The following is a 24,673-nucleotide window of genomic DNA, read 5'->3' on the forward strand; positions in this document are numbered from 1 at the left end:
GATTTGCACATCTTCAATCCTTATCTCACACTTCTTGTCTCTTTATCTCTGGTCTTTGCCCAACCATCTACCTATCAATACTCCTGCTCACCTGTATCCATCTATCAATTGCCAGGCTTTGTCCTGCCCCACACCTCTCTTCCAGCTTTCTTCCTCCTCCTCCCCTCCCCGTCCCTCCACCCCACCATAATCAGTGCGAAGAAAGCTCCCGACCTGAAACGCCACCAGAGACGCTGCCTGACTTGCTGAGTTGTGTCTTTTTATGGTGATAGAAGAGATAGAGGAGTCTAGTCTATTTATTGAAAGGTATGATTGTGGAACACAACTCTGAGAGACAAGAGCACAACTTTGGCTCCAGTCACTAGATGTTAGTAAGTAAGATTTTTCTATCTTGGCAGATCTGAGCTGAGTGGGTTATTTGAATTTATTCACATTCTTTGGAACAATTTGATACAACTGTGTTTTCTTAGTCTATTTCAGAGGGCTGTGTAGTTTAGACTGATCTATGGCAAATCAGCGGTGCCGTCTCAGTGGGCTGAAGGGCCTATTTCCACGCTCTATCTCAAAAACGAAATAGCTCAATCAGATTAAAAATTGCAGCTTTTTAAAGGACAATGGCAAACTGGTTGAATTTATATGATAGGCAACAGCTTTATGTTCACAAAAGGACATGAAGTACTGCACTAACAGCAGGTCAGGCAGCATCTTTGGTGAACATGGATAGGTGACATTTCAGACACTTCCTTATCTATGTATCTCCCTCTCCCCTGACATCAGTCTGAAGAAGGGTCTCGACTTGGTTAGTCACGCATTCCTTCTCTCCAGAGGTGCTGCCTGGCCCTCCAGCATTTTTTTTTGTTATTATGCTGAAGAATTACATTGTTTTTGAATCTGCATTTTTATTTCATGTTAATACCCTTCAGAGAGGATGTAAAAAAGGAGCTTACTTGTTGAGTTGGCATCTGTACTTTGATTGTTTTCTTCAGAAGATGATCTCCTTGAATAGTGGCCCTTTACCTGATAAACTGTTTTAGAAAGTAGAATGAATTCAAATTTGTTGAAGCTTCTGCTTTTTGAACATTTGTTGATGTATACTGAATAAAGCAATATTACTAAAATATAACTGATGTCTCATGAACAATTATCTACATAGAAAATAAATTTAAGTAAAAGTATCATTAATTGCCTTTAATCTATTGTAGTTGATAGATTTGGACCTCGTTTGGACTTGGAATTTCCTGCATACTTAGTGGAATGACGGTGGCATTTTTTTTCTTTATGGTTTGCACAATAATTTGAATTGCATTCAGTTTTGCAGTTTACCACAAAGGGATTTACAATCTGTGGGTAGTTGACGAGCATTATGCTATTTGGACAATTATGCAGCCCATAACTCCAACTTTATTCTGTATAAATTTACCACTTTGCTTGCTCTGATGTTAAACTTTAATTGTGCACAATCTTATAAAATTAAAATTAATTAAAATAACATCTAAATAAAATGGCATGTTACTTACGACCAGAATTGAAATGACCATTCTGGATACTTTCTTCAGAGGATCTCTTTGAATACTGACCCTTAACTTGGTGACCTGGGAGTATAATAAATTGACCATTGGTGAATATACAGCACAGTTTTTTATCAATTTGACTGAGTTGGGATTGTTTTTGTGTTTTCTTAGTGCAGTACCCTGATGTTCATTATATCTTATTCCCGAGTAGTGACTTACAACTAGATGGTCTGCTCAGCCATTTCAGAGATGATTGTAATCACTTGTATTGCTGAACTTGGAAGGGGATGCAAGCTGTCTCACTTGAAGGAACTAAGATATTGATTTTTTTAAACAAATTTATTGATAAAAATCCCAGTTCAGCTTTTTGTTGCAACTCATGGTAAGGTTTGAATATGTAACTGATGGTAACTTGTCTAGTACCATTACCACTGGGTTACTCTGCAATCTTAAATCAACATTTATTTAACACAAATTTACCTGATATAGTGAATACTTGTTTGTACTGGTGCTAAACATCCAATTTGTAGACTTCTGCAAAGGGTATTCATGCAGTGACTAAGATAACTTGTTACTTACTGCCAGAATTGGAGTGACCATTCTGCCCATTTTCTTCAGAGGATCTCCTTGAATACTGACCCTTAACTTGATGACCTGAAAATGTAATAAATTGACAATTGGTGTTATCTCCCTTTTTGATTTGAGCATTTGTTAATTTTTACACCATTTAACCAATTTTCCCAACAACTATTGAATTTTATAGTGGGGGATTTTTTATATAAGTACTAACTGTTCTTACAATGTTCTTTTGGAAATATTTATTTAATGCACAGCTCTGACGCTAACTTTCCTATATATACAATACAATTGGGTTTGACTGGGTTGGGATTGCTGTCGCGTTTTCACGGTGCAGGTACCCTGAAGTTCATCAGGTTTTATTCCGTGTTGTGACTCACAACTAGATGGTCTGCTCAGCCATTTCAGAAATGATTGTAATCACTTGTGTTGCTGGACTGGGAAGGGAATGCAAGCTCTTTTCATTAAAGGGAACACATATTGGTTTCTCAAAACAATCCATGGTAATTGATAAGAATCCCAGTTCAATTTTCAGCTACTCATGGTAAGGTTTGAATTCACAACTTATGGTTACATATATAGTACCTTTACTAATGTGCTACTCTGCAATTTTTGTAAAAAATAATTGAACATGGATTCATGTTATCTATCTATCTATTTATTTATTTAACATAAATTTACCTCACATTATGAATAATTGTTTGTTCTGGTGCTAAACATACAATTACGACTACTGTAAAAGATATTCATATACTCTCTGACTACGATAACTTGTTACTTACTGTCAGAATTGGAGTGACCATTCTGCCCATTTTCTTCAGAGGAACTCCTTGAATACCGACCTTTAATCTGGTGACCTGAAAATATAATAAATTGGCAGTTGGTGAATCTCTCTTTTTGGTTTGAACATTTGTTAATTTTTACACAAACACAAATTTACCTTCCTTACACAGTGAATACTTGTTTGGATTGTTGTTAAACATTCAGTACGTAGATTCCTATAAAGGATTAATCATATACTAACTGACTGAAATAACTTGTTACTTACTGTCAGAATTGGAGTGACCATTTTGCCTCGTTTCCTCAGAGGATTTCCTTGAATAATGGTCCTTAACCTGGTGACCTGTTTTGATAAATACAGCCCAACACTTTGTAAGTCCCCGACCTTGGTTTGAACATATATTACTATAATCGACATGATGTAATATCATCATGGGACTAAAATTTAACTATTGTTTCATGAGTGACTATTTGTCACTGAGTTTTAGAGAGGAAAGGTTGAGTATAAATTTCATTATCTCTGTCCATCTTGTGTAATTAATATACACTTAATTATGTTTTCCATTTGTACATTTGGTAGGATAACACTCCCCATGTAGCCACCAGGTCCCAATTCCATTACAGTAACTTAGAATTGGATGACCTGTTTAGAGAAGGAAATTAGTTAACTACAGTTCAAACTGCGATATCTTGTATTGCAGGCTGAGTAAGGGTGTCTCTTTTCCTGACCGATGTCATAGCTTAATATGGTCATGCAACCTATTATTTATTAGTGCAGTACTGTAACCTTTACCTGACTACTTAATTCCATGATTAGTGCAAAGTGAAAATGTCTTCAAATGAGTGGTAAACGAGATGCCTCGAATCATCAGTATCAACATCATGGTACCTGCTCTCTTCAAGCATAAAAACCTAGCATTGTGTTCCTTGGAATTTAGAGATAGAAGTTTAAAAGACAAAGGATTGAGCAGATAGTGCATATAGTTTTTATGCTTGAAGAGAGCAGGTACCATCATGTTGATACTGATGATTCGAGGCATCTCGTTTACCACTCATTTGAAGACATTTTCACTTTGCACTAATCATGGAATTAAGATAGTGAAAATATTTCCTTTGGTGGGGAAGCTTGGGAGCGGCAGAATATTGGAGCACTTTTATAAATGGTAGGACAATATTGAATTTTAAATCTGAGATGGATGGATTTTTGTTGATCGAAGATATTAGGGATAGGAAGCAAAAATTAGGAAATTATGTCCACTGCGATTCTTTAATTTTCACCCTTAGCTCCCCTGCTCTCAAAGAACTCATGAATAGGATGCGAGGGATATGGGCCAAAAGCAGGCAGCTGGGATTAGTGTAGATGGGGCATGTTGGTCGGCATGGTCGTTGGACTGAAGGGCATGTTTCAAAGCTGTATATGACTCTATAACTCTACGTACATAAATAAAAAGCCCTGCTATTTACTGCCATTATTTGAGTAACTATTCTGCCCAGATTCTTCAGAGGCTTTTTCCTAGTGTTTCAGGACCTGCTTTTTTTTCCAAATACAAGTTAAGCTTGTACATTCATCATGTACATTTACATAAATTAATGTGTGTCGGACTTGACTTTTGGGATACCAGTGCTTGGGTCATATATTATAAAGCTCTGAGTCAAATTTAGAAAAAAGGTAACACCTTGCAATTATTTAATTATTATAAAGAGTTGTCAACAATACTTTTTAACAATCACCTTAAACTATTGTTTTCAAATAGTTTTGCTCCTGCATAGCTTGAACAAGGTTGGTTTATCTTGTTTATCAAAATGATATATGGGGATGAAGAAGATGTTGTATTTGGAAATACATGTCAACTCTTTTTACGATTTTCCTAAGTTTCCTCCCCTATAGTTGGTTCTGAGTAGAAAATTCAACAGAGTGAAGATATATCAGTGATATAAAATGATTTGAAACTTGGATTGAACTTAGATGGCCAAAACTCCTTATTAAGATTAACAATTTTAATTTCCCAGCTGCCGCAGTTTTGCTTCCTTTTATAACACGGGGCTATTAGTTTAGGCCATTTGATCATGTTTGATAATTGCGCTCAGCCTTTGGTTCTGTGAATACCATAAGAAATTCAGAAATTGCTAGTTACAAGATTTTTATGACAAAAAAATTAAAAGGGGATATTGTATCAATCAACCTTTTGTCAATATACTTTCAAAACAATTATAGACAAATAATTGATATGTAAATGCACATGACATGATACAGAGTAAAATGAACGAATTACTACTTGTGATAGCTATTAAGTTGGTAAATTACACTGACGATAGGAATATGAATAATGCAGTATTTTGAGTGAGCAAATGGAGAAGATAGTTGAAGCTCATTGCTAAACACTGACATCTACTGGAAATAGTATATGTTTGCAGGCAGTTTGAACACAACGATCAAAACTGGGATCCGCTTCCTCTTAAAGAAGATAGACACAAAATGCTGGAATAACTCAACGGGACAGGCAGCATCTCCGGAGAAAAGGAACAGGCGACGCTTCAGGTCAAGATCCTTCCCCAGACCGAGAGTCAGGGGAGAGGGAAACTTTACTCCAACTCCCCGAGGGCCCCCACCAGTGACTCCGCCGATCCTCGCCACTCCACTGCCCACCAGCAGGCCGAAGCAGTCGCCCCACCCGAGCTCCAGGCAGATTGAACAGCTTGCTTATAATCATTGTTTAGATTTGCAAGTAATAGAAAGTTGTTCATTGAAATGGATCTGAGCTTGACGAAGACTGCTAGTGAGTAGCAGAATATTTCTGGGGTACTTATAAAGAAAGTTTAAGGAATGAATGGACACATATTTTTCTTGGATCATCAGAACCAAGCTAGATTAAACAGCTCCAAGAAATAGGATAGGTACTCACCATAAATTTTGCATCTCAGACCACAAAAACTATAGGCTGCATGGTCTCTCAAATCTAATCCACCATTCTATAAAATCAAGACTGATTTTGTGCCTTGTCTATTTTGCCACCCTATCCCATGTTTTTGAGGACCTGAAGTATTGGGAGAGGTTGGGCAGGCTAGGAACATAAGGGACAGCTTTCTCACACAGAGGATTGTGGTTATATGGAACAAGCTGCCAGAGGAAGTAGTTGAGACAGATATAATAATATTTAAAATACATTTTGACAGGTACATGGATAGGAAAGGTTGAGAAGGATATGGGCCAAACACGGGCAAATGTGAATCCTTTAGATCGGGCATGTTTTTCAGCTGGGACAAGTTGGGCAGAAAGCCCTGCTTTCATGCTCTATGACTTAAAGGGCAGCTGGTTCTTCTTTGAGGGTTGTGATTCCCTAGAACTTTCCCATTCCAAAAAGCAGAGGAAAAAAAACATTAAAACATTAAACATATTCAAGGTTGAGATAGATTTTTGTGACATGTCTAGAAAGTGGAGTTGAGGCCAATGGTTAAGAGAAGCTGTAATCTTACCAAATGGTAGAGTGATCTTAAGGGACTGAGAAATCTAGTGCAGAGCCTCCTAATGTTATTAACCACAGTGACTAGTTTTAAAAGTACTTTGTATGTTAAATAGGATTCTGAAATGTTCCAAAAATGCATGTGTATGCAGTATCTTCATCATTATAATGCAGAAACAGGACTGAAAATTCCACAAGGGCAGTATGTAAGTGGAGGAGGAGGAGGTCACCATCGCAGAGCATGCTGTTCAACACTCCATTGTTGTAAGAGTGAAGAATGGAGGTGTTTAAACCAGGAATTTTAAGAGACTTAAATACCAGAGGCAGTGAAGACCTGCAGATATTGGTCTGAAGAGGGAAATAGGTGCCAAAATATTAATTTGGGGAAATGGTAGGGTAAATGTAACTTTATCGCCAACACATATTTGAAGTTTACGTTGACAAATGGAGCTTTGACTTTTAGTTGCCTTTTCAGCTTGTGGAATTAGTTATCAGGTAGATTGAAACTGGCAAAAAGTGTAAGGAGGTGAATCACGCTTAAGAATTCAAGCCCAAGAACTTAAATAGAACACGTATCAGGAGCCAGCACTTTATGCGAAGCTGAATGACCGGTTTCAAAAAGTTCAGGGAAGGAAAAGTCCAGTTGTAAATCACCAGCCCACGCACTAAACCTGGTGTATATTAGGATCTTGGAAGCAAGTAATATTTTGATGTGGTTATTTGTATTTATCATGAATACCAAATGTGGCACATTGCTTAAAATAAATGGAAAGATCTAATGCTACACAATGCATAATAAAAAAATGATTTTTTTTGCTGATCATGTTCATAGTTGCCATTATTGGGCTTTATTACCTGTATATTATTTATGAATTCACCCCAAGAGTAGGTTACATATCTTTTACTTATATTTAATTAAAAGTAATCAGAACAAAAAATCATGTTAAAAGATTCTTTTTGTAACACAAAACGTTTTCAACATTTGGTGTTGCGAGTTGAATATTTGCCAACCAATAGGAATTGATTTCTGGACCATTGATAAACCTTCAGAGAAATTGAAAATTGGTATTGTCTTAGCATATGTTTTTATCATTCTATTTTTAATATAGTTTTAGATGTTCGTCAGAGATGTTGCTGAACCGCTGAGTTACTCCAGTACTTTGTGTCTTTAGATGGACACAAAATACTGGAGTAACTCAGCGGGTCAGGCAGTATCTATGGAGAAAAGGAATAGGTAACAAATTGGGTTGAGATCCTTCTTCAGACTTTATATTCTTTAGATCATTTAGATGTCTTTAGATCCTTTTCTCTTTTACTGCTGCTAACCCTTCACGGATAAGAGAGCTTTGTCTTTCTCGGGTTTACCCAGATAACCTAAAGTTTACTTACATGAGTTTCATCTGTTACAGCTAATCTAATGGTTTAATATATCTTTAAAAAAGTGCTGGAGGGACTGAGTGGGCGAAACAGTATTGTGTCTGTTTTTGTAAACTAGCATCTGCAGTTTCTTGTGTCTGCTCAATTTTTCTATGTCACTTTTAAACTTCCATTTCCCGTCAGTACAATTTACTGTGATATCAGCAATTGTGTTATCAGCAGAATCTGAAACCTCAAATCAAACCTTTGGAAAGCACTATTTGATTCATTCTGCTAATCAAGAGACAAACATTTTATCTCTTCTCCCTTCCAGGCAATAATTTTATCACAAAGTTACCAGAATGCTGCCTGGATTAGAGGGTTTCATCTACAAGGAGTGGTTGGGTAAACTTGATTTTTTTTCTCTGGAATACTGAAGGTTAAGGGGAAACTTGACAAAAGTATATAAAATTATGAGAGGTAGACAGCCAGCACCTTTTTCCCAGGGTGGAAATGTCTAACCCTAGAGGGAATAGCTATAAGGTGAGAGGGGAAAAATTTAATGGAGATGTGCGGAGCAAGTTTTTTTCCTCCAAAAGTGGAGGTGGCCTGGAACGCATTGACGGGGGTGGGGGTGAAGGGAGATACAATAGTTTAAGAGGCTTTTAGATAGGCACATGAAAGTGCAGGAAATAGAGGGATTTGCCTGATGACATGTCATGCACAGGCAGATGAGATCAGTTTAAATAGGCATCATTTTCGGCACAAACATTGTAGGTCAAAGAGCCTGTTCCTGTGCTTTACTGTTCTATGTTCGAATTCTAATTTGATGTACTTGTCTTGTTTTCAGTGTAATTTTTGAAATCACCACCTGAACTATCACGATCTTTGTGCTAATATCAGGCATTGTAGGAATCCCTTGAGAAAATCAAGACTGCAAATATGGTGCTGTCCGAACCATGCATTCATTGCTGACGAGTAGCTACTGACCAGATTCAAAGGCAAGATCGCCATGCTGCTGCCTGCATATTAATGCTATGGCTTGGATTGAAATACATAAAATACTAAATATATAATTTATTGTCGATATCTTTGTAAGAAATGCCTCCTGGAAATCGAGATACAACATCACAGGTACACCATTCCCCACCATACCAGTGACTTCCTCAAAATGTTCAATTAGGTTTACTAAACAACTTCAATGCACAAATGCATATTGATTCTTTTTGATTGGTTGACTCTTAAACAAATACTGATTGCCTGCAAATTCCTCACAATTGATATACATCTTCTTTCCTTCTTAACATCACCTTTGAAATAATACCGTTTTTTTCCCCCAATCATAAGGCAATTCTCCTCAATCACAAAAGCAGTTGAAAATCACAAATAATATATCATTGCCTCCAGTGAAATAGTTTGGGTTGACAGGAGGTTGAAGCAATCAGTTCAGTGATCAAAGATGAGGTCTGGAAAATTCATGTAAGCCAATCAGCTTAGCAGTTGCTAACTGTAATTGTTCAAAAACGTACATAATTTTGTATCCCGTCAAGACATAAATTATTCAGAGAATCTGGGCAAGAACCGAAGTCTGGACCTGAAATATAGCATCATATCTGTCAAGGCAGAGTCAGAAGGCATGATTCTTTCTGGCATACAGAGTTGTTGACTGAATGCAAAACAGAAAGGACATTCCAACTTTGCAAATTCATTCTCCATAGCATTTAAAATTCTGATATTAGGAAAATGATTGAGCAGATGAAGGTCACCATGAATTTTGCCAGAAACCAACAAGAAGAAACAAAGCTTGACTGATATTCCTCTGACTTCCACTGATCTCCTTGTAAAATTATGGTTCAGAATTGTGGATTTCTGAGATTGTTTCTTCTGATTTCTGCAACTAAAATTGGTAAGTAGAGCTTTTACAACTGGAAGCATAAAAATATTCTTCATAAATTGTTAAATCTGTGGTATATATTAAAATTTAAATCTACGTACTTTCGGAATTGTCATTAATCTTGAATGCGTACTTCCCCTTTACTTGATAACCTGTTTTGTGAAAGAAAAGAAACATAACTGTAAACCTTTGTATTTCATCTTACAGAATTTTATTGTTGATATAAAGTATTAAAAATAATAAATGTTTTAATTGATATTTTATACAAAGTTCTAAGTTTACAGTGAAGGAGGGTAATAAAATAGCTCATTATATAATTATTGAATGGAGCTTACTTGCAGAATTAGAGTCACCATTGTTTACTTGTCCTTTTACCTCATTACCTGTTTTAGGGAAGATAAACAAAGTAAGTAATTTATTTTTTATTGTCCCAGGTATAAATATGTTTGGGAAAGTTTTGTAAAATTTAATTCTCATCAACTTGTCCCCATCACAATTTTGTTCAGCGACATTCTGAGGACCATGACAGAATAGTATTTCATTAGCAAAATAAATGCATACATTGAATATTGCAGGGCAGAAAATATGTCACTTGAATTGCAAAGCATTTTTATTTCTGAACACCTTTAGATAAAGTTTGAAAGATGTCTCAGTTGATTTTTGAGCTCTTGAGATAGATAAAAGTAGTGTGGAGTTTACTCCTAGGACATAATGTAGATCTAAATTCCAGTGTTACACCAAAATGATTTCTCAGTTTTAGGGCCTAAAACAGTCTAATTGGGCTTAAAGCAGTATTTGGAGCCTGGAAAAACACTGAATTTGCACTCAAATATTTCTTCTTTTGAGTCTTAAACTGTGATTTATATTTAGGAAAAGCTGGCACAATTTATCTAAGAAATGACAGATACATTTTTACTTTTCAATGTGACATTTTTTAACATGTCAAAAATACAGAACATGCAGAGTAGATGTGTGGTTTTCTTAAATCCGGGTCAATTTCATGTAATAGAAAAGGTAGATAGTTTTATTTTCTGCTGTTGCTTAAAAGTCTAATCACATTGTTGAGAGATTCTGCAACAAACATCATTGGACAATGCTCAAAACTGAAAGATAGAGGTGACTTAGGCGCAAACTTGATTGTTTTAAAGCCTTCTAATTTCTGGCCAGATTACTGATAGGAATTGGTCTATGAATTTTTCCTTATGAGCAATAGACACGAATAAGGAAATAAAGCAATATGTTGGGAGAAGGAAATCAAGGACGTGAGCCCATTGTTTTTATTTGTGCAGTATAATAATTAAAGATGGGTCTCTGATACTCGATTGCAGTATGGGGTGTAATACTGGTGGAAATATATTGGTCGACAGTTTAACTGGTAAAGTTAATAAGTGAGTAATTGCTCAACAAGGGAATTCAAAACTAAATTTAATGCTCGTCTCATTCGTTCTGGTATCACTAGGAAAGTAGATAAACTCAAAGCATTAATTAACGCAAGGTTGTATGATATTATTGCAATCACATTGTTCAGGAACGTGCATGATTGGAGCTCAGCATCCCAGGGTATAGAATTTTCAGGCCATATTGGTATAGATTAGAAATAAAAAGGTTGCCGTCACTTTGCTGTTGTGGATCACTGATCCAATAGTAAACAGACATCGAGGAACAAATATGTAGGCAGACATCAAAATGACATAATAAAAATAGGTTATCATACTGGGGGATTTCAGATTTCTAAATATTAACTGGAATTGTCTTAGCTTTAAAGGCTCAGAGGGGGTGGGATTTTTGAGGTGTGTCCAGGTGAGCTTATCAACACAGTACGTGGATAGACAGACGAGGGAAGAAGGATCATTACTGGATCTTATTCTGGGGATTGTAGCTGGTCAAGTTGAAGTAGTGCCACTGGGTGATCATTTTGGAGATAGTGACCATAATTTCATATATTGTAAAATGGTTATGGAAAAGGATAGTGATGGACCAGTAATGATCAGGGGAAGGGCAATTTCATGAACATAGACAGTCAGAACCTTTTTCCCTGGATGAAATTGTCATACACTAGAGGGCATAGCTTTAAGGTGAGAGGGACATTTAAAAGAGATGTGTAGGGCGTTTTTTTTACATTGAGGGTGGTGGATGCCTGGAACACGTTGCCAGGGATGGTGGTGGAGGCAGATATGACAGTGTTGTTTAACACTATCATATTTGCAGACATGATACCAAGATAAACATCTGCCTGCATATGACCCATATCCTTCCATTCTCTACATATCCAAATACCTATCCATGTAGAGAATGGAAGGATCTGGATCATGTGCAGGCAGATGTTTATCTTGATATCGTCTGGCACAGCCATTGGGAGCTAAAGGGCCTGTTTCTCTGCATACTGTTCTATGTTCTAAGGGAGGGTCTGGCAAAGATAGATTGGGAGCATCCACTTACAGGTACATGTACATCTGCGTAGTGCAAACCATTTAAAAAAGAAATGGTAAAAGGTCAGGGCCAGTACATTTGTGCAATGGTAAAAACTGTGGAAACAAGTACAGGGAAACTGGTCGTCGCGTGTTGAGAGTTGGATAAAGAGGATAAAAGGAAGGATATGATGTGTGTAGGAAACTAATGACGGGGAAGCCCATCAAGAGTAAACCGGTTAGGAAGAGCTTAAAAATGGTAGTTAGGAAGGCTCAGAGGGGTTCACAAAAGTGATTGATAAACAGGAATAAGGTAAATCTGAGGGCATTCTGTAAGTATGATAAGGGAAAAAAGGATAACCAGATGAAAACCTGGCCCACTTAGGGACAGCACTGCCGACAAAAAGGTATAGGTGATGTCCCACGAGAAACAACATTTGCAGTTGTAGAATTCAGTAAAGGGAGAAGTGAAAGTCTGGTACAGTTCTCCATAAATAAAGAGGAGGCAGGTATTCAATTCCTGAATTAAGGCTTAAAGGTGGATAAATGCCCTGAACTGGAAGGGATTTATCCCAGGCTGCTACAGGAGGCAAGGGAAGAGATTGCTATGTTTTTAGTTAAGATTTTTTAATTGTTGCTGGACACAAGTGAGGTACAAGATGACTGGAGAACAGCAAACATGTTCTCCTTTTCAAGAGAAGTAGCAAGGAAAAGCCTGGTACCTGTAAACCTGAGGTAGGGAAAATACTGGAATCAATTCTGAGGGAGTGGATTAATGATCACTTGAAAGGCAGGGGCTAATTAGAGTAGACCAACATGGCTTTGTGAAGGAAAGGTCTTGTTTGTTCAATTTTATTGAATTCGTTGAAATGTATCAATGAAGATGGGGCAGTAAATCTAATTTACATGGACTATAGTCGGTCTTACAGTGCCACATGGGAGACAAAAGGTCAGGGCATGTGGGATCAAGGTCAAGTTAGCAAACTGGATCCAGAATTGTCTTGGGAGACAGAGGGTTGTCTTTACGATTAGATGCTGTGATAAGAGGTATCCCACAAGGATCCATGCTGTGACTCTTGCTGTTTCGATTATATGTGAATAACTTGGATGTGGAAATGGGAGGCATGATCAGCAAGTTCACTGTTAACATGAAGATTGGCAGAGTTAGGAAATGTGGAAGCTAGTCTTAGGCTGTACGAAAAGATAGATGTGCTGGTGATATAGGCTGAAAAATGGAAGATGATGTTTAATCAAGACAAATATGAAGTAATGCATTTTAGGAGCACTAATAAGGCTAAGATATATTCTGTGAATGGTAGGGTTTGAGGGAGTATTGAGGATCAGAGAGACTTTGAAGTACACATCCACAGGTTCCTAAAGGTTGCAGCACAGGTAGATAAAATGGTTAGGAAGGCATATGGGATACTGGCCTACATGAGTAAGGGCATCGAATACAGAAATAAGTAGATTATGCACCTAATTTATAAAACTTTGGTCAGACCTCATCTGGAGTATGCATGCAGTTCTGGTCATCATGTTAAAGAAAGAATGTGACAGCACTGGAGAGGATGTAGAAGAAGTTCGCCAGGATGTTCCCTGGGATGGAGTAGTTCAGTTAAGAGCAGGGATTGGAGAAGCTAAGGCTGTTCTCTCTGGAACAGAGGAGATTAAGAAGGGACATGATTGAAATATATAAAATTATGAGGAAGACAGCAGGAAACCTTGCCCCACATCAGATGATACGAAAATAGGTGGAGGGGCAGGTAGTATAGAGGAAGCAAGGACTCTGCAGAAGGACTTGGACAGGTTGGGAGAGTGGGCAGAGATATGGCAGATGGAATATAGTGTAGCAAAGTGTGGAGTCATGCATTTTGGTAGTAGGGATAAAGGTGTAGACTATTTTCTAAATGGGAAGAATCCAGAAATCAAAGGTGCAAAGGGACTTGGGAATGCTGGCTCTGGAGAGGGTCCAGAGGAGGTTTACAAGAATGATCCCAGGAATGAATGGGTTAACATATGATGAGCCTTTCATAGCACTAGGACTGTACTCGCTGGAGTTTAGATGAGGTCATAAGGTCATAAGTCATAAGGAATAGTAGAATTAGGCCATTTGGCCCATCAAGTCTACTCCGCCATTCAATCATGGCTGATCTATCTCTCCCTCCTAACCCATTCTCCTGTCTTCTCCCTATAACCTCTGACACCTGTACTAATCCGGAATCAATCTATCTCTGCATTAAAAATATCTACCAACCTTGTGTGGCAAAGAATTTCACAGATTCACCACCCTCTGGCCAAATAATTTCTCCTCATCTCCTTCCTAAAGGAACGTCCTTTAATTCTGAAGCTATGACCTCTAGTTCTAGAGTCTCCCACTAGTGGAAATATCCTCTCCACATCTGCTCTATCCATGCCTTTCACCATTCTGCATGTTTCAATGAGGTCCCCCCTCATTCTTCTATACTCCAGCGAGTACAGGCCCAGTGCCGACAAACGCTCATCATAGGTTAACCTACTCATTCCAGGGATCATTCTTGTAAACCTCCTCTCAACCCTCTACAGACCCTCTCCTTCCTCAGATATGGTGTCCAAAATTGCTCACAATATTCCAAATGTGGCCTTACCAGCGCCCTAATGGAGCGTCAACATTACATCCCTGTTTTTGTATACAGGCCCTCTTGAAATAAATGCTAGCATTGAGTTTGCTTTCTTTACTACCGATTCGACTTGCACATTAACGTTTTGAGAATCCTGCACCAGCACTCCCAAGTCCCTTTTCACCTCCGATTTCTGGATTCTCACCCCATTTCGAAAATAGAAAATAATCTATGCCTTTATGAGTCTAGTCTATGAGGGGAGACCTCATTGAAACTTACTGAATAGTGAAAGGCTTGGATAGAGTGGATGTGGAGAGGATGTTTCCACTGGTGGGAGAGTCTAGGACTAGAGGTCATAGCCTCAGAATTAAAGGACGTTCCTTTAGGAAGGGGATGAGGAGGAATTTCTTTAGTCAGAGGGTGATGAATCTGTGGAACTTGCCAAAGAAGGCTGTGGAGGCCGTCAATGGATATTTTTAAGGCAGAGATAGATCAGTCATGATTGAATGGCAGAGTAGACTTGATGGACTGAATGGCCCAATTCTGCTCCTGTCACATGATCAGAGGTAAATAGCACTCGAACATATAGATCTAGGGTAATGGGTAAGAAATTTAGAAGAATCTTAAAATGATTGTGATAGGTACCTGGAATGCACTGCCTGAAAGAGGTCGCTGACAGCATTTTAGAAATATTTAGATGAGCATTTGAATCGCCTAGCATATAGATGCCAATGGGTCAATTGCTGTGAGATGTGATTAATATGGAAGGGCGCTCACTGGCTGACATGGAGGAGTTGGGTTGAATGACCTGTTTCCACACTGCACATTTCTATGACTATATGGTACAAGATACATGATGATTCATTGGTTTTTATGAAAATAATTTCAATTCTTCACTAAACATTTTGGAAAATAAGATGTCTTTCATCTTGACATTACGGATAGTGAACTGCAATGTGCTTTCAGACTTGTAACTGTCGAGCTGTTAGAGATTTTGATTTACTCGAAGATCCCAAAATTAACAATGAAACAAAATGGTTGGCTTTAGCAAAGAACAAGGGAAGGGTGAGTACGGTTATGGAGTAACTTGAAGATGAGTTTGAGAATCCTGAAAAATGGTCATTCAGGTTCATAGAAATGTGAAACTGGGTGAGGATATAATTAGTGTGGAGGATTTTGTTCAATTGGAGTACATTATGCAGAGTATTGGATTTTTTGACGAAGAAGACAAATGTAATTGTGTCGGCTGGCAAGGAGACATCAAACTTGGAAATTATCAAAGTTTAGATATGGGGTTTTCAGTTGGCTAACAATCTCAAGTTGAATGATTGTGGTTTTGGCAGTAAGTAAAAGCTAGGATTAAGATTCCATTTAAGGTGAACAGAAGTTCCACACCTTCACTAAACTAAACTAAAGTAAACTAATCTAAACTAAACCAAATAGGGTTAGAAGTGGTGGTATCTTGCGGGTGCTATCAATGGTCAACTAATGTGACATTGAGCTGTGGAAATCTGTACTCCCACCAATCATGCAGTTTATCAGCATTCGTGCAGCCATTAGTGGTGGGTGGTCTTGGGTCCCATTGTGCATCATTCTGACCAAAGCTTACATTTTGAATGCTGTTTTTTTGCTATTTAGCCACAAAATACACAGCAATGATAATATTTGTTTTGGTTTCCGGTTTCCCCAACTATTCTATATTTGTTTTATTTAAATTAGAACATTCTGTGGGGAAATTACAGCATTGAACTCAGATTCTAACGCACTTGTAGGATGTGTTAAACTCTCAATGATTTCCGAAAAGGAAATGGTGAATGCCTGTGGTTGCATATATTTGCGCTGCACGCATTAGTTATATTGGCCTCAAGATAGGCACTAGCTGTCACTTCCCGATTTGTCTCCTGTTACCACATCAGGTTTTGGTATCAAGAATATTCCAGTTTTAAAAACTATAAATACACAATCTACATAGTTTCTTCCCTTAAAATTACCTTAAAATCAATAGTAAAAAAGCTTTTAGAATGTGTATTTTTCAAAAATAACAATCCAAACATTGAAACGTGCCAGGAACTTGTAACTTATGAAAAAATAATACTGATCTTTTATGAAAAAAATAAGCTTTAATGATGACCTATTGGAAGCTCAAGCTATCGAACACAAACCAGCAGTGTACATACAATCTATGCCAAATAAATCAGGATCCTATTCACCACCATTTACAAACTAAAACAGTTGACAAAGCATGACGTAAAGACGTTTCCTGATATTATAGGCATTTATGTTCACAGAGTATTGTGAACAATAGCAGCTTTGATAGTCAAATTGGTTTAAATCATATTTAGCTTTTCTACTTCATGAATATAGTTTACAATTTTATTGTGTCTCTTCAACTCTGAAAAGATGCATCATTTTGATGCTACACTTTTTACTTTTCCAAAAGCACTAAAATATTTTCATGATATGGTTGCACAGCTCCAATTTCCTTTCAGTTTAGTTTAGTTTAGTATAGAGATAGCACAGAGACAGGCCCTTCAGCCCACCAAGTCAGCGCCGACCAACAATCCCCACACATTAACACTATCCTACACTGGGGACAATTTTATATTTACACCAAGCCAATTAACCGACAAACCTGTACGTCTTTGGAGTGTAGGAGGAAACCGAGGTTCTCGGAGAAAACCCACGCAGGTCACGGGGAGAACGTACAAATTCTGTACAGATAAGCACCCGTGCCAGGATCGAACCCGAGTCTCTGGCTCTGTAAGCGCTGCATGGCAGCAAATCTACCGCTGCCACGCCAAGTCCATGTCTAATGTATTATTGTGATAATGTAAATGGCAGCAATAAAAGCAGCTAATTCTGATATGAGATCTTTAACATAGAAGACATCATCATTCAGCATGGAAACAGGCCATTCGGCCCACCACATGCACCCTAACGCATCCTTGTATTTATCCCATCATCAAGCACTTGGCCTGTGGACTTCTTTGCCTCAACAATTTAAGTGCTTGTCTCAACATTTCTTAAATGTTGTCTGCAAATCTGCTTCCACCACTCTCTCTGTCGGTGCATTCCAGTTCACCCACCACTTTCTGGGTGAAAATATTCCCCCTCAAATCCCCTCTATATCTCTTGCTCTTAATTAATGAAATTAATGGGTTAATTGATATTGATGTTTTTTATTCAAAAGCCTTCTTCTCATTAAGACCAAACGTTTGTGGGCAGTTTGCAGAGAAAGACTAAGCATTTTCACCTCTTATCCAGATTTGGAAATAATTATTTTGTACGCAATGAGTTGGGAAAACTCGAGAGTTGATGTTTAATCTGGCACTTTGGTGCTGCTTCTTCTATTGGAGGTCAAATGCACCTACAGTATAAGGGTGTGTAATTGACACCAAGCAAGGCTAAATTCCAATGTATTTGGAAAAGAAAAGATATTACAATACCAAAGTTTTGCTGGGATACCTCACCAATCCATCAGTGTTTTCCTGCATCTTGAGAATCCTTTCATGGACATCGGCTTTTCGCAGCAGTTTTATTCACAACATTGTGATGCTGGAAATGTTAGGAATTCCAACAAAGAAAAGTAACGTTCTGGTAATTACCCATTTATGTTGGGGAATTTGCTTCAATCAGTTGTTGTCTAATGCGTGTGGTCCAAGGACTATTTTCACTGAGATGCTCGACAGGATTAGTTGATGTATTCATGGTACAAATTTATTTAAATGTTTATATGCTGTTAAATGTTTTAGTATTTTGGTGTATTATCATGTTTTGACTGCTTTTTTAATGTATCTGAATGTCAGAAGTATTGGATGTTGGACTGTTGGCAAGACCTTTCTGACGTTTAATCGGATAATGAGCATAAACAGCATTTTGTTTTGCCCATGATTGTTAACTACTTTTTGGAAGGTAAAAAATTCAAAATGCACATCTAAGTCTCTTGTGGCTTATAACTGTGTTGCCTATTAAAATGAGAAAGCAAGGAAATAATTTTATGCTCTGCAAATGGTGGTGATTTTTTTGTTTTGTGTACATTTGCAGTGTATCAATTGCTCATAGCCAATATTTATAGTCTCTCGACGAATATTATTCTTGAGTGTCAGATGACTAATTACCTGATCCAAGATTGGCAGACTGCTGCAGCCTGGACATATTTTTCTGAATTACTTTTATGGGACAGTTTTTTTAAATGTGGTTCTCATTCCACAGTTTCTCATTTTCTGCTTTTCCATTTCCTGTTGTTGGATGCATTTAAAAAGCTGAACAAAAGCACATTAATGTAGCTTCCTAAAAACTCCATCCTAAATTTGCTGGGTGACGCAGCTGGTGCAGCTGCTGCTTCAAAGTATCAGAGACCTGGGTTAGCACCATAGGTGCTATCTGTGTGGAATTTGCATGTTCTCTGTGGTTACATGGTTTTCCCCCGGATGCTCCGGTTTCCTCCCACATTCCGAAAACGTGTGGGTTTGTAGGTTAATCGGCCTCTGTAAGTTGGCTCTAGCGTGTGGGGAATGAGTGAGAAAGTGGGACAATATTGGACTAATGTGAATGGTTGATTGATGGTCAGCATGGTCACAATGGGCCGAAGAGCCCATTTCCTCTAAACAAAGAGATCTTACCTTGGAATAGAGATGCTCAATTTTCAATTATATGCCCTGCTAATAAATAATGAATATGGCTTACTTGCAGAATGTGACTTGCTCTTATTCTCACTGTCTTCTTTGCTTGCCGAATTATGCAAATTTATTTCATTGCCTATTTTTGAGAAAATAAAAACAAGATAATTAACTGATTGAATTTTATAATTTTGTTCCTGTTGAAGGAATCTATATGTTTGTTGAAAAAGTTTGAAAATATTTTAAAGAATACAATAAATAGCATTTTCTTTCAAATTAAAATTTTGGAGTATTGAAATAGCCCATCCAGTCTAAATGGTAAAGTTATTCCATTAGGTTCAGAACAGTCAAATTCTTACATCGATTTTTATAGGGCTTTACCAATAAACCATGGGAAATAATATTCAACAGTAAAAGTACTATGTGGTACATCTGTCTAACAAACCCATATCAAAGTTGTAGAGCGCAATAAAAACTTAAAGTTGGGATTCTGGGAACATACTCCTGTAATTGAGCACAAACAAACAATATTTGCTCAAGATTCCAGTATCTGCAGTCTTTTGTGTCTCCATACCCGCGTAATTATCTGAGTGGTCGGTAGGTGCCTACTCAGTTATAGAAGTAAAACCTGATCTCATTGGTGTCTAGAACCCTTTCAGAGCATGTGCCCATAGTTTGACGCAGAGCTCCAATTAGTTCACCATCTTCCATCAGTACCAATGTTTACAAATTGGCTTCCATGCAATTGCAAATATGTTAATTTCTTTTCCATTATCTCTTCCAGTCAAACTCTTAAACCTGGAGACATCTGAATCCAATTGCATTTTCTGCTCCTTTTAGCATCACTCTTCCCATAAATCTGGATAAATACTGCCTCATGTTCATCTGTGGTGACTGAGTACACTTGGTATCAAACTTTCCTCCTCAGTCACCAGACAGCATTAGATGTGAATATGTTAAAAAAAATGTACATTTACATATGTTTCAAAACAGTAAAAAGAGTTCAATCTGACATATTACCTTTGTTTCTCTTTTTACCGATGCTGTCTGACTTGTCGAGTGTGTCAATATTTTCTGTTTTTACTTCAGATTTCCAGCATCTGCAGTTTTGTGATTTTCAACATTTTTGATAACTTATTAGCACATTCATTTATAAATGCTGCTGTCCCAACCCGATTGAGAGAGCAATATTTTTTTGAATGCCAATCTCATCCAAATCTGACACACTTGTGTTCAAATTGAGTTGAATTTGGGAACTATACAAAGGACAGTGCCTATCGTCATCTAAAGCTACATATCCCTGTCTACCATCATTAAATGATATATTTCCCCTCTGAACCACCTGATGTTTGTAAGATTTCCCTTTGTTCAAACATTCTTTGCAATCAGTTGCAGGTGGTTCTGCCATGATGCATGTTTACATAGCATTAATTGGATACAATGCAACTGATGAATTAGGGAACACTATTTGAATTACTTGAGACAAATTGCTTATAACGCTATTTTGATCGTGAAGTTACTTTGCAAATTGACAAGCAGGAAAAAAAGCTGTCGGTTAAAAAAAACCCAGTCTAGGTGAAAAAGTACTGTTTGCATGGACACAATTGTCTCTAGTTTCACAATGTGTGGTCATAGAAATTGACAAGCAATCGCTTCTATTGACATTTGTGCACCAATACTCTTTTAAACAATGTAACATAAAGCCATCAGTACTTTTAACTTGCAGTAACAAATATAAAATTATAGTCATTAATATGGTTGATTACTTCCAAATTAAATGGAAAGAAAAATGGAGGGTGAGGAAGGAAGGATTTAATGGAGAGATGAAAGATAACACGAGAATATTTTTTTAGTTTAGAGATACAGCGCAGAAACAGGTCCTTCGGCCCACCGAGTTTGCGCCAATCAGTGATCCCCATGCATTAACACTAAATGCACTAGGGACAGCTTACATTTATACCAAGCCACCAATACCAATACTAATTAACCTATAAACCTGTACGTCCTTTGGAGCGTGGAAGGAAACTGGAACATCCAGAGAAAATCCACGCAGATCACGGGAGAATGTACAAACTCCGTACAGACACCTGTAGTCGGGTACGAACCCAAGTCTCTGGCGCTATAAGTGCTGTAAGGCAGCAACTCTATTGCTGCGTCACCATACTGCCCCATATGGCAGAAAAAAACATTGGTAAACCATTTACAGTCTGCAGCACACTTTAATTTAGTATAGCTCAGTTTAGAGATACAGCACGGGAACAGGCCTTTTGGCCTACTGAGTCCGTGCCGACCAGCAATCCCCGCATATTAACACTATCCTATACACACTAGTGACAATTTACAATTTTACCAAAGCCAATTAACCTGCAAGCCTTTACGTCTTTGGAGTGTGGGAGGAATCCGGAGCACCTGGGGAAAACCCACGCAAACCTCGGGGAGAATATACAAACTCCTTACAGAGAGCACCTGTGGTCAGGATCGAACCCGCGTCTCTGTTGCTGTAAGATAGCAACTCTACCGCTACGCCACCATGCCACCCTCTATGGAGTTTCTGAGCCTCCATTGCTAAATGGAATGCCAGATCCAGAAATTATATAATTGATATTAAATCTTTATGATCTGAGGTAGTGATGGAATTACTGCAATAAGATTAATTTGAATTTAACTGCAACTCCAATAATTTTTTTATGGGAAGGTTGTCAGCAAGTTAGAAACAGGGTAAAACTAAATGACTACTTGGTAATAATAACTGGCAATGGCATCGATGACATGAACAAGCGTGTGAACCTGCTGTATGTATAGTATTATCAGATTTGATTGGATAGCATGCAAAACAGAGCCTTTCACTGTACCTTGGTACACATGACAATAATAAACCCAAACCTACACCTTTTCATCAAATTGAGGCCCAATACAAACAGCATGCTATTTTAATTAGTTTTATTTTGAAAACTTATGTAAGTTTTCTTCCCTACTGATGCTGACTTAAGGTTCCCCAACCAGTCCATTTTTCCACAAGCATGTCGCAATTCAAGTTATTTGGAAATTACATAATTTAGATTTCTTTTGGAAATAACACAAGTAAAATTATTGCTATTTATTTCCAAGGATGATTTTGATTTGGGAATTGTGGCAGAAAATGCTTAGTTAGGGAAGTAAATCCTGGTATATTCTCTGGATCATCAGAGATGGGCGTTAACCTCCTGATCACAGGGGCATTTCGGTGATTATGTACTCCACACACTACCACTACAATCTGAATATATGTAATTGTCAAAGAAAAACATCTGTACTGGGTAAGATAAGATATGGATGCTCTGTTTTGCTTGCAGTCACCCTTTCCTGCACGAATGAAATGATAGTAGATGCACGTTGTACTTGTGAAGCTGAATTGGGAGAAATTGGGAGACACAAAATCATCAAAAATGCCTCACACTTCAATTGGAGTGACAACTCATGCATCAGTGCCTTCTAAGTCCTTTCATGTTTCACCAAGATACAGAATGAATATATTTGAGCAGTGGAATAGAGTTTAAATTTTGATTGATTGATACTTCAGACTATAGATAAAAATAATAATATATCATTACATAACTAGTTATTATTAATTCTAATTTTTTACTTGTTTGATTTCTAATAAAGGAGTTCTTTAATGTCGGCATCAAGGGTTTACTGAGAAAGATATATTTGTATGACCTGGTGATGAGTAGAAATAATGCAGGATGTTTGGGAAGCTACCACACTTTACTCTGACTTGCATAGTTTTCTGCTTTGATGTTGGTCAGCAGTTAATTCTTCTAAAAAATAATTTGATTTTTACAATCTGTTCCACTTGCTTTTTCTCAGAAAATCATTGTATCGTAAGATAAGTCTGTACCAGTTAAAAGGTCTTTCAAGTTTTTTTGTGAAATTGAGGTTAATTTTATCCGTGACAATCTGTGTATTCATAATTACGATGTGCAAAAAATCAAATAGCTGCAATGAGACTACATAGCAACACAGTTATCCTTAGTTCATATGTCGATATAAAATAAGATTTAGTATCTTCTCCCTTGCCTTAGTGTTAACATGCATCTCTGGTTTGAATTCAATTTTACAGTTAAGTATCACTGCCAGTAAGTTTCTACACTGGTGTTCTGCCCATGGGACTCAAATTTAGATCATGTTGAAACATAAGAGGCTGCAGATTCTGGAATCTTGAGTAGAAAAAAACAAGTGTTGGAAGAACTCAGCAAGCCAGGCGGCATCTGTGGAGGTAAATGGACAGACGACATTTCGGGCGGGGACCCTTCTTCACTCTGAACCCCACCTCCCTGCCACATGCTGTGTCAATCCAGGTTCAACTGCTGTGCAGGGCCTCACCATTTTGGATTAAGACAGCAAGTTATCATTCTCAGATTGGCAAAACCAAGTCTGTTATTGATACAGTTCCGGCCCATTAAATTGACAATTTTGTTCATGAAGTTATGTCAGCAATCATAATTGCCACGCTTTAATTGCCATTCAGCATTGTAAAGTGGATCACATTAAAATCAAACAAAAATACAAAAAACTGCAGATCTTAGAAATCTTAAATTAAATTAAAAAATACTGGAAGAAATCAGCATGTCAGACAGCATCTCTGGAAAGAGAAAGAGATTAACATTTCTCACTTTACCGACATGACATGCCAAGTGCAAATTCCTAAAATTGGAAAGTTCCCCTTGTAATTAGTGTCCATGTTAACCTTCAGGAGAATGTAATTCATCAGAGACACAGGTTTGCAATAAATATTATGTTTTGCATCAACATGTGAATGTTACAGATGAAAGGTAAACGGAATGTACGAGAAATCTATGGCACACTGTTGAAGCAATTTGTCACAGCTCTGGGATCAATTAAATAGTTTCAACAGTTAATTGGAGTGGTTAAGCAGTCAAACTTCATTACAAGTGGCATTTCCATATCTCGTTAATAGAATGTCCCAAAAAAAAGAATTGTGGCGCAGAGTCCTCTTACTGATAGCCTAGAATTTGTACATCATTTTATATACCTCGCACTGGTGGGTAAGGCTAAGCAGCGCCTTTACCACCTTAGACAACTGAGGAAATTCAGAGTGTCGCTGCTTCATTGCTTCTACTCTGGGGCTGTAGAGAGCATCCTGTCCGGCAACATTACAGTCTGGTTTGGGAACAGCTCTGCCCAGGACAGGATGGCCCTGCAGAGAGTAGTGCGTTCGGCAGAACGCACCATGGGAACTACACTCGTCCCCCTGCAGGACCTATACATCAGGAGGTGCAGATCCAGAGCAAGCAAGATCATGAGGGACCCCTGCCACCCCAGTAACGGACTGTTCCAGATGCTACGGTCAGGCAAACGCCTCCGCTGTCACGCTGTGAAAACGGAGAGGATGAGACGGAGCTTCTTCCCACAGGCCATCAGGACTGTCAACTTTGATAACCCCAGAGACTAAATTTTTGTCGACACTTTTT

General features: G+C 37.9%; 2 protein-coding genes across 2 annotated transcripts in view; one reads left to right on the top strand and one right to left on the bottom strand.

The window, feature by feature from the left end:
• Positions 1-24,673, top strand: part of nt5dc1 (5'-nucleotidase domain containing 1) — a 434,656-nt gene that overhangs the window by 87,459 nt on the left and 322,524 nt on the right. The gene's annotated exons all lie outside the window — the stretch shown is intronic.
• The window catches only part of LOC144593816 (uncharacterized), a 73,388-nt gene that overhangs the window by 34,452 nt on the left and 14,263 nt on the right, over positions 1-24,673 (bottom strand). The window contains exons 3-8 of the mRNA XM_078399935.1: positions 19,270-19,341; positions 9,914-9,961; positions 9,680-9,730; positions 2,870-2,944; positions 2,091-2,165; positions 948-1,025 (exon numbers count right to left, since the gene is read on the bottom strand). Coding sequence (XP_078256061.1) covers positions 948-1,025; positions 2,091-2,165; positions 2,870-2,944; positions 9,680-9,730; positions 9,914-9,961; positions 19,270-19,341 — 399 coding nt within the window. The remainder of the gene's footprint in view (positions 1-947; positions 1,026-2,090; positions 2,166-2,869; positions 2,945-9,679; positions 9,731-9,913; positions 9,962-19,269; positions 19,342-24,673) is intronic.

The sequence above is a fragment of the Rhinoraja longicauda genome, chromosome 5, assembly GCF_053455715.1.
Source record: "Rhinoraja longicauda isolate Sanriku21f chromosome 5, sRhiLon1.1, whole genome shotgun sequence".
NCBI classification, from domain to species: domain Eukaryota; kingdom Metazoa; phylum Chordata; class Chondrichthyes; order Rajiformes; family Arhynchobatidae; genus Rhinoraja; species Rhinoraja longicauda.